The sequence below is a fragment of the Empidonax traillii genome, unplaced genomic scaffold (genome assembly GCF_003031625.1).
Source record: "Empidonax traillii isolate 1590-97213 ecotype Southwest subspecies unplaced genomic scaffold, ASM303162v1 scaffold82:size1209730, whole genome shotgun sequence".
Lineage (NCBI taxonomy): Eukaryota > Metazoa > Chordata > Aves > Passeriformes > Tyrannidae > Empidonax > Empidonax traillii.
In genome coordinates this window covers 78,203-92,865 of record NW_020955275.1, presented here as the reverse complement: position 1 = coordinate 92,865, position 14,663 = coordinate 78,203, and the positions used below count along the sequence as shown (strand labels likewise).

The window sequence follows — 14,663 nt, the reverse complement described above, 5'->3', positions numbered from 1 at the left end:
ATTATAAAAAAATGTCTCTTATGGGATAATTTAGAAAAAGATGGAATTCAGGATGCTGCACTGTGTTCAAGATGTTTTGGATCTGTTCCGCCAGCTGTACCAACAGTATATGAGTCAGGTATTTTGCAAAGGGACTACTGAATGTGGAATTTTTTTTTCCTAAAATAAGCACTAGGTGCAAATTTTCTGCTTTAGCTTTTGGCTTGAAAGATAGTTTTGATTGACTCAGTTCACACTTTCTAGGTACTCAAAAGATTCATGAGAATGCAGTAGAAGCAGTAGTAAACATTACTCTAAAATAGACAAATACTTTTTCCCAAGGTGAAGTAACCAGTGATTTCAACCCTTGGCTCTGATAAGCAAGTGGAAATCTTGAAACTGTATGGAAATTTCCGTCTAGTTAAGACTATGGGAGAGTATCACCTTTCTTCGTTGTCATTTCACTGGGGAGATGATAAATTATTTTTGAAATACTTGGCCTAAGGATTGTTTTTGCAAGTTAGTCTGGCGGCAGATACCATTACCGTAACTGTAAATGCTGTTGTTAAGATACCTGCTATTTTGCTGTGATGTGTAGTTTTGTGGTGGTTATGTTTTGGATTTATGCTGGAAATGGTGTAGATAACACAAGGATGTTTTCATTCCTGCTGAGCAGGGCTTACACAAAGCCAAGGCCTTTGCTGCTCCTCACCCCACCCCTCCAGCAAGGGAGTGCACAAGGGAGCCCTGCTTCCCTGGAGGCAGCTGAACACCTGCCTGCCCGTGGGAAGTTGTGAATGAATTCCTTCTTTTGCCTTGCTTGTGCATGTGACTTTTGCGTTACCTTTTAAACTGTATCTCTACTCTTCCAATTCTCTTCTGCATCCTAGCCAGGAGGGGAGTATGCAAGGGGCTGTGAGTGGTGCTTAGTTGCTGTCTGGTCTTAGACCATGACATGTATCCACTTACTTCCTGTGCTGTGACTCTACATGTTGTTGAACTTTTTTTTTTTTTTTTTCATTTTTAATGCTGAGCACTATTCAAAGACTTTCCTAAAGTACATTGTATTCTTGAAATTGTTCAAACTCTTATACTGCTGTTTACAGGAACAAGAGATGGACAGACACGGCTTATTAGAGATAATGGTAAAGTGGAAGCGTATCAATGGAGCGTTAGTGAAGGAAGATGGATAAAAATTGGCGATGTTGTTGGTTCTTCCGGAGCCACACAACAGACGTCTGGAAAAGTTTTATTTGAAGGAAAGGTATATGCAAATTTTAGTTTTATTCCTTCCTAAGTAAAATACTGAATTTCCCATTAAAGTCTATTCCAGTCTTTGTTCAGATAGAATATAATATAGAAAATAGGTGTTTGTTTCTACTTTCTTATCATATTTGACCTCAGAGGTAGAAGTATAAGTATTATTTGCTTCATCACTTCGGAAATGAATTTTGTAAAACAAGCAAGCCAACGGAGACAAATTATTTTTGAGAAACTATTAGTAGAGAAAAGATCAAGTTGTGTTGTACTTATTGTTAATAACTTGAGAAATTAATTTCCTTTCCAAAGGAAGGGAACCATACAACTTAAAATACAAGGCTTATCTAAAATATTAGGTACTGTACCCCTTCTCTATAGTAACTAAAAACCTAAAGATAGCTGAAAAATGTTTCCTTTACTGACATATACATAGAAAAGTCTGTCTGGGGCAGAAAAAATGCCTCAGAGAGACAAATTTTCTCACATGCTTTGAAATTTAGAATGTTAGAAAATTGTAGTTTTCTAGCATTAGAAACATACTTTTAGAACTAAAGTTTTCTGAGGCATCTGACTTCCCTGTAGCTTTTCAGGCAGCGAGAGCTGTCCATGAGAGTCATGTGGTGCATCTTTTCTTTTTAACATTTCTACACAAACATTATCATGATACATTGTTTTACTCTGGTCTTCTTGAGACAGAGAATTCTGGAAACTACAGGTTTAACTTTCTGGTGATTTTGGCTGAAACAGAGTTCATGTTCTTCTTAGCATCTGGTACAGTGCTCTGTGTTTTGGATTTAGGGTAGCAACGTTCTTGATAACACAGTGATATTTTGGCTAGTGGTAAGTAATGTTTACCCTTAGTCAGGAAATGCTTACTTGCAGTCTCTGTAGGGAGAGTATTATTGATACATTCTGCGGTATCACTGCTATTGATACATCGCAGTGTTACAGTTTTTAGGCTTATCCCTGGACCCCTATTAGTCTACATTTGATACATCTTTTTGTAAAGAATTCTGTCAAAATTGTAATTTTGCTTTTATTTTTATTCTGCTTGAAGGAGTATGACTATGTTTTCACTATTGATGTAAATGAAAGTGGGCCTTCCTACAAACTGCCATATAACATCACTGATGATCCTTGGCTGAGTGCATACAACTTCCTGCAAAAGAACGATCTAAATCCTATGTTTCTGGATCAGGTGGCGAAGTTTATTATGGACAACACTAAAGGGCAAACACTGTTAAGTTCAAGTGCTCAATTTTCAGATCCGTTTACAGGTAAAAATTTTAAATGTAAATAATGGCATCAGTCACTCCTCCAGTTTTGTGTTTTCAGCAAACTCCCTGAGAGTGTACTCTGATCTTCCAGATCATTAATGAAGATGTGGAACAGGAGTGAACACGGTACTGACACTGGGGTAGTGGCTGGCTTCCAGCTAGATGTTGTGCCACGGATCACCACCCTCTGGGCCTGATAGTTCAGTCAGTTTTAAATCACTCACTGTCACAGAATCAGAAACTTTAAGGTTGGAAAAGACCTCTAAGAATATTGAGTCCAACCATTAACTTAGCACTTCTGTGTTCACCACTACAACATATCCCCAAGTGCCTTATCCCATGTTTTTTGGATATTTCCAGGATGATGATTCCACCACTTTCCTGGACAGTCTATTCTAGTGCCTGGCAACCCTTGCAGTATAAAATTTTTACTCATATCTCATTCAAATCTCCCCTGGTGCAACTTGAGGCCATTTCCTGTCATCCTGTCACTTGTTACCTGGAAAAAGAGACTAACCTCCACCTTTCTACAACCTCCTTTCAAGTAGTTGTAGAGAGCAATATGGTCCACCCTGAGCCTTCTTGTCTCCAGGCTAAACACCCTCAGCTCTCTTAAGTCACTTCTTATAGGACATACACTCGACACTCTTCACCAGCTTCATTGCCTTTCTCTGGACTCACTCCAGTCTGGCTTTTCATTTGGCTATGTCCAAGTAAATAGCATGTATGACCCAGAAAACAAATTTCTGACTCAATTAATAAGGAAGAATTTGTTCGCAACGGGGTAGGATCGATTTCCTACAATGCCACAATAAACAATAAGGCATATATGATGTTTGGCTTTATTTTTGAGCTGCTTCTGGCTGAAAAGTACTGACACTTGAATAACATCAAGCTGTGTTTGATAGTCACTGGTTTTCTTGCTGTTTCACTAGGTGCTGGGCGTTATGTTCCAGGCTCTTCATCTGGATCAAATACAATACCTGGGGCGGATCCATTTACAGGTAATGTAAAATTCATAACTTGTCTGGCTAGCATGTAGGATGCATATTTTAATCGTGTTCAGTTGCATTCCATCTTTGGCTCCAGAGGGCTGTTTCTTGCAGCTCTCTGGGGCAGTAGGATGGGACAGCCTGGTAAAGTGGGCTCTGCTACTGTCAAAGCATATGGAGATCTGTTCAGTAGCAGAGAGCCCTCTGCCGTCTGTTCTGCCTCATGTCACCCTGCCCTCTGCAGCAAAAGGGTAGGGACATAAACCTTTTGTTTTGCAAAAATCCATATGTATGGATAACGCAGGAATGGATATATCCATAAAGATAGTTTTCTATTTTCATTGTCACTCATTTTTTCTTATTACATGATCTTTATTAGTACCATGCACTCTAGATCCTTACTGGGATAGCTGTTGTAAAGTTCTTCTTGCTAGTTTAGCAAGCTTGTTTGCAAAGACATTCCCAGGTCCAGCCCTGCTTTTTGAGACTTACCCTATCTGTGATAAGTAGCTCTTGCTCCTTGAAAGTCCTGCAGTCAATAAATGCCACACTTCTGCCAGCAAAACCAGTCATGCAGTGAGCTGCTGACCTACTTGATGAATCCGTTTCTATTCAAGCAATTTTGCTTTGCTAAGAGCATCAAAGAAACATCACCTGGGCCCTTCACACTTCCTCCCGGAGCTCTCTAATCACCCTTGATACTCTCCAGGACTTCCTTGGCAATACCATTCATGGCTATATGGAAGAGTAGCAGGGTAACAGTGTTGGCAGTGCCTCTCTGGCATCCTGGATCCTAGCCTCTCAAGATATCTGGAGATACACTCCTGTGTCAGTAGTGGGTGCCTCCATACCCTGCAGGAGGATACTCTGCCTCCTGTCACTGCCACTTGCCTTTCTCCTGGGGAAACATGTGCTGGATATTTTTCCTCACCAGTGCCAGGGCACTGCCTGTTCTGCAGTTGCAGATCTACAGGCAGACATGAAGACTTTGTGCTGTTGCCAAAACCCTCAGCCTTCCACATCTTGTCAGTCTGTTCCTATTGTACTGTGTTGTCCAGTGGTCTCTCCTCCCGTGGTTTGTGTGGCTCTGTCTATGGTCTCTGCAGGTGGAGGCCTCAGTGCCAGAAAGGAGAGTCCACCTCTCACCGGAGAAGCCACTTTAGGCCCCATACACACAGAGAGCATGTCTCAGCAGTGCCCTCCTGATGGAGCTTGTCATGGATTGTACCTGTCACAACTGTGCCTGCAGGCTGTACACAGCTTGTACCTGCTGTGCTGAGGGCCTTTGCACCTCTGGGTGCCAGAGACCATGCCAGTGTCTCCCATTTGTTTCTCACTTAGCTGGTGAATGCCATCTTCACCAGCACCCTTACACATAGGCACAGATTTAATCCTTAAAGAAGTGTTGAAGATTTCTTTTATAATTCCTTTAATGCAAAATAACCCCTTTAATAGTGATGTTTGAAAACTAGTAATGAAATACAGGTATATGTTATCTCTTTACATTACCTCTTTACCTGTGGTGTTTAAAAAACTTAACATCCTTGTTTAGGTGCTGGTCGCTACGTTCCTGGTTCAGCATCAAATGCAGGACCTCCAGTGGGTGGAGTTGATCCATTTACAGGTAAGACAGGATGTCTGCCAATGAGAAACATTCCTGATTTTTTGGTTTGTTTTTTCCTCTGACATAAATTCTGCATTGATGCAAGTTTATACTTTATTAAAAACAATAAGCAGATTGAAGCTGCTGATACTCTGGAAATTATTCAGAAAATATGGATAACAGATCCTTCCTTTATGTGCAGTAATCAGGTACACCATCTTTTTATCAAAACATGGTCAAGGCCAAACTACTCTTTTTTGATTCTAACTTAACTGAATGCAGGTGCATCTGACTCAGCTTGTTCCCACACCCATTCCTATGAATGACTGTGTATTTAGTTTGCATAATGAAGAAATCACTGTTAATAGTTTAAACTTGTAAATTTTTACATAAGGGGAGGACATTTTGTGAAGGTATTGCTTTAAGTTTTAACCCTTGAATTTAAAAATAACATAAGGAAAGACAGCTGTTTGCATAAACATTCATTTTTTTCCCATTCAGCAGTAGAGTGACATTCAGCAGTAGAGAATTACTTTTAGGATAATACTCTCTGTTAGACACTTTGGTATGTTGCTGAATGTTCTGTATTGCCTTTCTGTAGGAATGGGTGCGTACCAGTCAGCTGCTGCTAAGGCTGAAAATATTTATTTTCCGAAGAAGGATGCTGTCACCTTTGACCAGGCCAATCCTACGCAGATACTGGGTCAGTGTTTTATTATCAAGGATGATTTTTTTCATTTGTTTAAAGTAACTTGACTTTTGAGCTTTTAACAAACCTAAGCAATTTCCCATAGGTTTCCTAATGTTTCTTGGTTTTGACCTTTTAAAATTTCATTCATCACTTCATTGGTGCATGTATTTGAAGGCTTAGAAGTATGAGTACTTCACAGATAAGAACTCTTACCTAATAGAGAATGTCGTTTTTTTCCTTTCCATTGCCTTGTATTCTTGTTTCTGTAGAATCTCTGCCTTTTTTTGTCATTAGTTTGTTTCTGTATATTTCTATAAGGGTTTTGTAAAATCAGTTTGTACTCACAGTGTATCTGCCTTGAAGATACTAAAACTCAATTATTTCTCTCCTTTTTTTACACAGACCTTGAAAATGTTGTAGCTGTCCAGCTAGTCTGATGAGGAAACATAAAAACAAGGGACTCTGATTTTTTAAAAAGTATAACTTTTATCCAGCATCTTCAAGAGGGCAAGCTCCTGGCTTTATAGCTATGGATTAATAGAATGATTTGGTTTGGAAGGGACCTTGAAAGATCATGTAGCCAATCTCCCTGCCATGGGCAGGGACACCTTTGACTAGACCAGGTTGCTCAAAGCTCCACCCATCCTGATGTTAAGCTCTTCTGGGAATGGGACATTCATGTTTTCTATGGGCAAATTGTTCCAATGTCTCTTTCAGTTCAAAAGCATTAACTCTTGTCCTGCCACTGCAGACCCTGATAAAAGATCTCCTTCTATCTCATAAGCCCCCTTTAAGAATTAAAAGGCTATAGTCGGGTCTCCTTGGAGCCTTCTCTTCTCCAGGCTGAAGAACCCCAGCTCTCAGCCTTTCCTCATAGCAGAGCTCCTCTATCCCTGTGATCATTTTTTTGGTCCATGCTCTGGACCCACTCCAAGACATTGACGTCTTTCTTGTGCTGAGAACCCCAGAGGTGGATGCAGCATTACAGATGGAGTCGCACAGATGGCAGAGTAGGGGGGCAGAATCACCTCTGTCACTGTGCTCGCTGTGCTGCTTTTTATGCAGCCCAGGATGCAGTTGTCTTTCTGAGCTATGAGCACATATTGCTGGGCTGTGTCCAATTTCTAATAAGCCACTACCCCCAAGTCTTTCTTTTCAGTCCCTTCTCAATCCCTTTTTAGCCCAGTCTGTACATCTGGGATTACCCTGTAACAGGTGCAGGACCTTGTCTTTGGCCTTGTTGAACTTCATGAAGCTCACATGGGTCCACTGCTCAAGCCTGTCAGATCTCTCGAGCCTTCTGTCTGTGGTATTGCTCATTTACATACTGTTCAAGTGTTATTATCTGATTAAAAAAATGTCAGAACCTTCAGTTAGCCTTGTTGCCCTGAATTTTCTTGCACTCATTTATTTGTTCAAGGAGAAGATAAGGGATTCACAAAGAAGTTATTTTTCCTGGAGGTTTTGGCTAGTAAATAGGTTTAGCCTTCTCTTGGTTTTCCACAGATTTACAGTAAAATTTTGTTCAGAACTTCATAAGAGGGAGAACATCAAGACTGGCTGACATTCACATATAGCAAAGCAAAGATTTTCACTAAGTCTTTAAAACATACTGCATCAGTTTATTTTTATCCTGTATTCTTGAGGAATAACAGTATTACTCACAGGCTTAGTGGGCTGTTTGTTTTTTTTGAAGTCTAGAATCTGAAAACTAGGTTTACTATGTTTTCCCCACAGTTTTGTAACAGTGCATGGTTAAATACACTTGTAAATATTATGGCTGGACTGGGATAGATTTAATAGATAAATGTTTGTATTGTTTTGTTTTTTTCACGAGGCCCCAATAGTTGTTTTTTTTTTTTTTGTGCATACTATAAAACTCCTAAGGATGTACAAATGTAATGTTGTCTGCTTGTGTATTTATTGACATGGCCTTCCTTATGTCTGGAAGAACCATGATTGGCAGGTCCTTAATGCTTGATCCATTACATTAAAATGATTTTTCCAGTACATGGATTTTTAAATCACATTAAAGTTTGAGTATAGGACATGCCATAAGCAAAATATGATCACAAAACTTAAATAATAAAAAAAATACAAAAACTGTGATCACACTAAGGACATATAGTTTCTTTGTTGTTTCTATGACCTAATAATAGGAAAGAGCAAAAAAGAAATCAATTTGTTACAAAAGCTCTAATGGGCTTGTGATTCTTTTTTCTGCATTTTTCTCTTTATGTAGATGTTTTCTGAATTTTTCTGCAAATTCTGAATCTTTTTGTTGCACTGTTAGAGGGGTTTTAATAGTAGCGATCATTGTGGTAATTGAAAACTTAAATTTAGAAAATTATTAAATTGGGAAAAGTGTTCAAAATCCATAATCCCCCCAAAAAACCCAATTACAATAGTTTGTATTTGTTTGTAAAGTCCTTTTGTAGTGTTTTTCAAGATCTCAATCTGTGAAGTTCTCTGTCAGTAAGCCATGCTTCTTCCATTGGTCTTACAGGCAAATTAAAGGAACTTAATGGCACGGCAGCTGAAGAACATAAGCTTACAGAAGATGACTTGATAGTTCTAGAAAAGTTACTGTCTGCAACATGCAACACCTCTGCAGAAACACCTACAGCACAGCAACTTCAGACGTTATGGAGAGCAGTTAACTGGCCAGAAGGTAGACAATTATTTCTTGTACTGTCATCTTATTTCTTGGAGTTATTTCTTGTACTGTCATCTCATCAACGCTTCACCGTGAACAAAAAGTCTTCTTATGCTGTTTATTCCACAGAGTCTGTCTCAAACACTTGATAGCCCGAGTAGAAAACAGAAGATGATAAACAGGTGCTAATAACACTGATCAGCAGCAGAGGCAAAACTAATAGTTCGTTGTCAGGTTTTGTTGCTGGCACAATAGTAAACATAAAGGAGAAACTTGATATAAACATCAGTTGTGGTTATTTCATTAGCAGAGGCATCCTCAAAAAAGTGTGAGATTTGTTTGGAAATACAGCAAGGAAGTGTGAGCTTGGGATTGTAAGTTTGTTACCAAATGAGAGATGAAATTATGGAGATAAATTATGTAAAAAAAAAAATCAAAAGTATCTTTTATGTTAATGTGGTAGAAAGGAAGAAGTTACAGAAGCTCTAGGCTGTGTGGTCAGAAGTGTATTGGTGAAGTGACATTCTGAATGAATGCAAGTGGGGGTGATATAATTCCATGTAGTAATGTATCATCAGCAGTGATAGATTGGAAAGGTTATTTTGATTATGAAGGCACATTCTGGAAAGAATGCATACATTGCATATACAAGTACCTAAAATGTGGTTCAAATTAACTGCTTTCTTGAAGATGCAGTTAAAGATTTATTACCTGGAAGAACATTGTAGTGTTGAAAATTCATGGTCATTATATAACATCACCTAATCAAAGTATGTTTTACATAGCTGGCAGCTGGTGATGGCTAATGTTGTCATACTTTCCAGACTCTTTCTATTTCTAATTAATGCTATTGTACAAAGCATTAATTCTGAAGATTCTGCATGTCTGAAGGAAAATCCTCAGTAAGTAGCTAGGCACGTTCAGCTTTGATTTGATTGTAAGCCTGGGATGGCAATAGTATTAAAAAAAAATAGCAAAGGAGACAGATATATTTAAAAATCAGAGAAGGGAGGATACAACTGAACAAACTTTCAGTTCAGATTCTTTAAAATGATTTCCATCTGATCAGCTGAGGACCTGTTTTCTATTTTCTTTGCAAGTTATGTCTCAGAAATGAAGGTAATCTATTTTTTCTGTCTTTTTTTTTTTTTGTCCTGAAAGCAGTTTTGTAGTGATGCTATCTATGTAGGGATGTTTAGTCAGAAGCTTTCAGAGACATTTGCCTTCAGTGTTATCAATTGAAGTTTTTGGAAAGATTTAAGATTTTCTGTGAAGCACTATATTTATCCTAAATTAAGAGTTATGGGGTTTTTTTATGCTAAGTGTTAATAGAATGGATTTGTCAATATTTAACTTCATGAATTTGAAACGACTTGTGCTTTACCTGAGTCTCTTTCTTCATGAGACTGTTACTGTCTGTTCCCCAAGCTAGAGGGCTAAGGGCTGTATCTGAAAGAAAACTCACATTTGCACATAATGCAATATTAATACTAAAATTCTGTTTTGTTTTGTTTCTTAGATATTGTCTTTCCAGCCCTAGACATTCTTAGATTGTCTGTCAGGCATCCCACTGTGAATGAGAACTTCTGCAGTGAAAAGGAGCATGTACAATTTATCGTCCTTCTCCTTAAATTTCTGAACCCTAAAGGAAAGCAAGCAAACCAGCTGTTGGCACTTAGAGCTCTTTGCAATTGTTTTGTCAGCCATGCAGGCGAGAAGCTCATGATGGAACAGAGGGATGAAATAATGACACAAGCAATAGAAACTAAATCAGGCAATAATAAGAACATCCACATTGCGCTGGCCACGCTGACGTTGAACTATGCTGTATGTTTACATAAAGTCAACAATGTTGAGGGCAAAGCTCAATGTTTATCAGTCATCAGCACAGTTATGGAAGTTGTTCAAGATCTTGAAGCCATTTTTAGACTGCTTGTGGCTCTTGGGACGCTTATCAGTGATGATACAAATGCTGTGCAATTAGCTAAGTCTCTTGGAGTTGACTCTCAAATAAAGAAGTATGCCTCTGTATCAGAACCAGCTAAAGTAAAAGAATGCTGTAGGTTTGTTCTTAATCTGCTATAATAATGTTTAGCACAGTGTATGCAGAAAAAAAGTGCTTTTCATATTTTATGACAGATTATACTTGAGAAAATACTGGGGATTAATTACACTTGATTTGTTGCAAGATACAGAGCAAATAAAAATTTTTGCACTGTTTGTCATTTGACTGCTTTTCTGAAGAGTATGATGCACAGGATCTTCTCAACAAGTCCTGACATTGCTCAGATAGATCACCAAGATCAAGCCATCTCAGTACTTACAGGTCATCTAGATGGAAAGGTAGGAAATGGCTGTTATTTAGTGACTGTCAACTCTGACACCCACTCCAACCACATTTCTTTGTTTCAGCATGATGAGTCTGTTTCTTGACTTGCTTTTTGTCAGCAGAGAAGGGGTCCTGAGAATGGTTGAATTCAACAGTGCATTTCACAAGCTTATTAGTTAACATTGGTTAATATTAACCCGTGTCGAATAGCCTGGTAATGAATTTTTTCATCAGCTTTTCTCCACTTCCTTTTGAAAGCTAGCTGTTTGTGGCTCTAGGGGAGTTTTAGAGGGGTAGAATCTCTAATTGCACATGATTTGTGCTTCACTCACAAGTTCGTATTTTGCAGCTTGTAAAATAGCATGAACTTCTACAGAAGCAAGCTTTTACCTGACTTTTTAACTTTTAAGGACAGGAATACCCCACCAGTTCATAGCAAGTGTCTTACTCTAGAAGGTATGTTGTAAAATACTAGAAGAATAAAAAGAAGAAAAGCCATCTTGAAGAGTGGGAGAAAAATGTAGGTGCAGAGAACAGACTGAGCAGCAGAATCTTGAAGAAGCTTCCTAGAGGTGGCCAGTGCCCCTTGGCTGTCAGTCTTTAAGAGGCATTTGGACAATGTCTTTTACAAGATACACTAACTTCTAGTCAGCCCAAATGTGGTCAGACAGTTGGACTAGATAATTACAGGCTCTTTACAACTGAAACTATATGAATATAAACTATAAACTATATGAATATGAAGTCAAGTTTTATGAAATAGCTTTAACTTCATAACTGTGGTGACTGTGAAAAGGGAAAATAATATTTTACAGCGTATTGCAGCAGATCTAAGATGTTCAGCTCCAAAGGGGAATGCTATCTTCTACTACTCCTGCAAGTGTTACATCTGGATTTAGAAGTAAGATGAACTGAAGGTGGTCAATGTTCCAGTTACATTTTTCATTAGACTAAAAAAATGGAAAACATGGGGAAAAAAAATGGGCAAGCTTTTCTGGCACATGAGTTCTGGCACATACCTACTTGCATTGTCTGTGCCAGATATGAAGGATTATGTGACCAAGAGCTCTGATTTTTTTTTTTTTTTTCTGTATCTACCTGAACTGTCTGAATTACTATACTACTTCCACCAAGTCTTACTTCTCAGATTCTTAGTTGCACGCTTGTACTGTGTCCACTTTTGATGGATTTCTAGATACCCTCACAAACAGTCTTGATCATGGTCTTAGTCACAGGTTTTCTCATTTGATCCATTGCAGGTTCATGGATTAGGCAGTCCAAGAGATTATCTGAGATATACAGTGCTCTATAGATGAACCTCTTGCTGGGAAAGCATCTAAGAAGCTACCATTAGGAAACATGTCTGTGAAATAATGTGCCTGTCTGTTGAATTTTGGTTGCCTACTATACAATTGTTCTTGAAACTTTAGCTTTTAAATGTTGTGCTCTATAACTGTGTTTGTACATGTGCTATTTTAAAAAAACCTATACTTGTCTTAACATTTTGATTTTATTATTGTGGGATTGCTCTGTTACAGGTTATTTCTTCACGTGAAAATTGTCATGAATTTCCCAGACCAAAAATTAATGTTTATATTAATAAACATACTCTGGCAACTCCAAGAAATGGTATATTTAGAAATATTACAAAATTTGATTAAATCTGTGGAGAAATGGTGAGGAACAGAAAAAAAATCCTTATAGGGACTGCAGCAATGCATGTTAGGCAAGATAAACAAAGCAGGCCAGGATTATTTGGAGACAAAGACACCTGCTGCTAAAAGGGTACTGTGATACCCAACCATTCCGTAATCCACCATTGTCTGAGGGAACAGAGTGAGTGGGAAATTGTTTGCTTGTGTTTTGAATAACACTGTTTAAAACTCCATTGTGGTTCATATCAGCTTGCATGTACATAAGCACACAAATACATGTAAGTGTACTACAGAATCTGCTGCTGAGGTTGCAAACAAGTAGAACACCTTAAGGATGCCACCAGGATGAAGTTTCTGTTTCAGTGAAAGCACATTAAATCTATACTGAAGAAACATGCCAGGCACGAGGTCCACAGTGTTCCATCTTTTGAGAGCAGAGGACATTGAAAACAAAGACATGCCTATCACAGAGCTCAGAGCTGGCTTGCTATGTACAGCACTAAACTTCAGATGAGTTGGTCTGTGTGCTGCATGTTCCTGATTTGATTCATCAGGGGATAGTGAAAATATGTTGGAGAAGTTTTAAGAGCCTCTGAAAGAAGAGTTGTATCTTCTGCTAAGAATTCAAAGCTTCTTAGTAGATGACAACATTCTTTTGGCATCTTTTTCTAAGCTGGAACAGAAGATCTTAGAACAGGAAACAGCACATAATAGCACATTATTTTAAAGCTTTGTTGTTAGGCATGCCCTGGGTTTTATAAAGTGGAAATACTTGGGATCTACTTAGACCAGAACTCAGGACCCTGTATAAAATGTCTTCTTGGTGAACTGAAAGAGGAATCAAAACTGAGGTCAGCACTAACTGCTATAGTTGTCAAAACAAGTGGGCACTACAGTCACATAAATTGGGATACTTGTATCACAAGAGTTTTGTAAGTCTGAGTAATTATTGTGATGCACCGTGCTCTCATCAGGACCTAATTAAGCAGACTTCTAGCTACTCAGTTGTGTTCAGGCTATGGACAAATAGGCTAACTTCAGTCTGCAAACCTATTTCATTAAAAGCACTGTACATTGAAATACTCATGAATCATTGGATGCAGTCACTTCTTTATAAAGTAATACACCCAAATAATCTATAGATCAGTACTACAGAGGTAACTGTAAATGCTTTAGGAAATGTTACAACCTTCTGGTTCCAATTGCATTAAATTTTTTTTTGGTTAAAAATAGCTAAGCTGTCATAGCTGAATGTGATCCATTACTATATATACTGTGATTGCTTTTTTTGTCTTTCTCTTTAAACTATCAACAAATCGAAAGTCTAGGAACAGCAGGCATTTCCCAACTTTTCAAAATGTGTACTGAGTAGACTGTGAAATAAAACATTCAGCAACAAGTTGCAGCTGTTGACAGCCTAAAGAGTATCTGGGTGTTTTGAGATATCCTATTCTTCTAATGGATTTTTGACATTTATGCACTATAGAGACTGAGTTTTCAGTTTTGGTGGGAAATTTTGTTTCTATTCTTTACAATTGCAAAGACAAATTTGCTAATGTGGACCACACCACTGTTGATCTGTATCAAACACAGAAAAAAAAGGCATTCAATATGAACTACCCCTTTTGACAGTAGAGTTTCAAGCCTGTGATCACATAAATTCCAGCATTGTTAGAAATCTTTTTATCAGCATGCCCCGTTAGCTTCTATATTCTGAGTAGATGCTGCATTAATTGAAAACACAGTTTGTGTGCCTAAGCATACACTACTTAACCTGTTATTTTCCTCATAGTTGCTCAAGGGATCCCATTTTCACCTCAAACTCACAGACCCCACATCTATGTTTCTGCCACCTTCAGAGTACACTAAGGCAGTCATTTTCTGATGATAAATATGATGACGTATTCCCACCTGTCAGGTAATCTAACAACACAGACAAATCAGGGTCAATTCTAACACTTGATGAAAAAAAAAAACAGATGGTATTTAATACATTCTTCTAACCCTTTTTGAAAACAATGTCAGCCCAAGCATTATATATCATTTGAAGACAGTACTTTTGATCACTGCTAGCTTTGTACAACTTGCATTCAGCAGATCTCTTAACTAAACGGGCCAATACCACCCATTTGATGAAGATCCAACACAATAGGGATAGTAACAAACTGAAAGGCAACATGTTTGAATCTGGGAAACATCAGGCACAGAAAAACAGACACTC

At 38.2% G+C, this 14,663-nt stretch overlaps 1 protein-coding gene across 2 annotated transcripts in view; it reads left to right on the top strand.

The window, feature by feature from the left end:
* The window catches only part of PLAA (phospholipase A2 activating protein), a 19,129-nt gene extending 8,451 nt beyond the window's left edge, over positions 1-10,678 (top strand). The window contains exons 8-14 of one of the 2 annotated variants that reach the window (XM_027881002.1): positions 1,086-1,243; positions 2,297-2,516; positions 3,452-3,520; positions 5,061-5,132; positions 5,713-5,814; positions 8,309-8,473; positions 9,978-10,678. In XM_027881002.1, the coding sequence (XP_027736803.1) occupies positions 1,086-1,243; positions 2,297-2,516; positions 3,452-3,520; positions 5,061-5,132; positions 5,713-5,814; positions 8,309-8,473; positions 9,978-10,543 (1,352 nt within the window). In that variant the 3' untranslated portion in view covers positions 10,544-10,678. The remainder of the gene's footprint in view (positions 1-1,085; positions 1,244-2,296; positions 2,517-3,451; positions 3,521-5,060; positions 5,133-5,712; positions 5,815-8,308; positions 8,474-9,977) is intronic. The other variant, XM_027881004.1, reaches the window with a different exon arrangement.
* Positions 10,679-14,663: the final 3,985 nt, after the last annotated feature.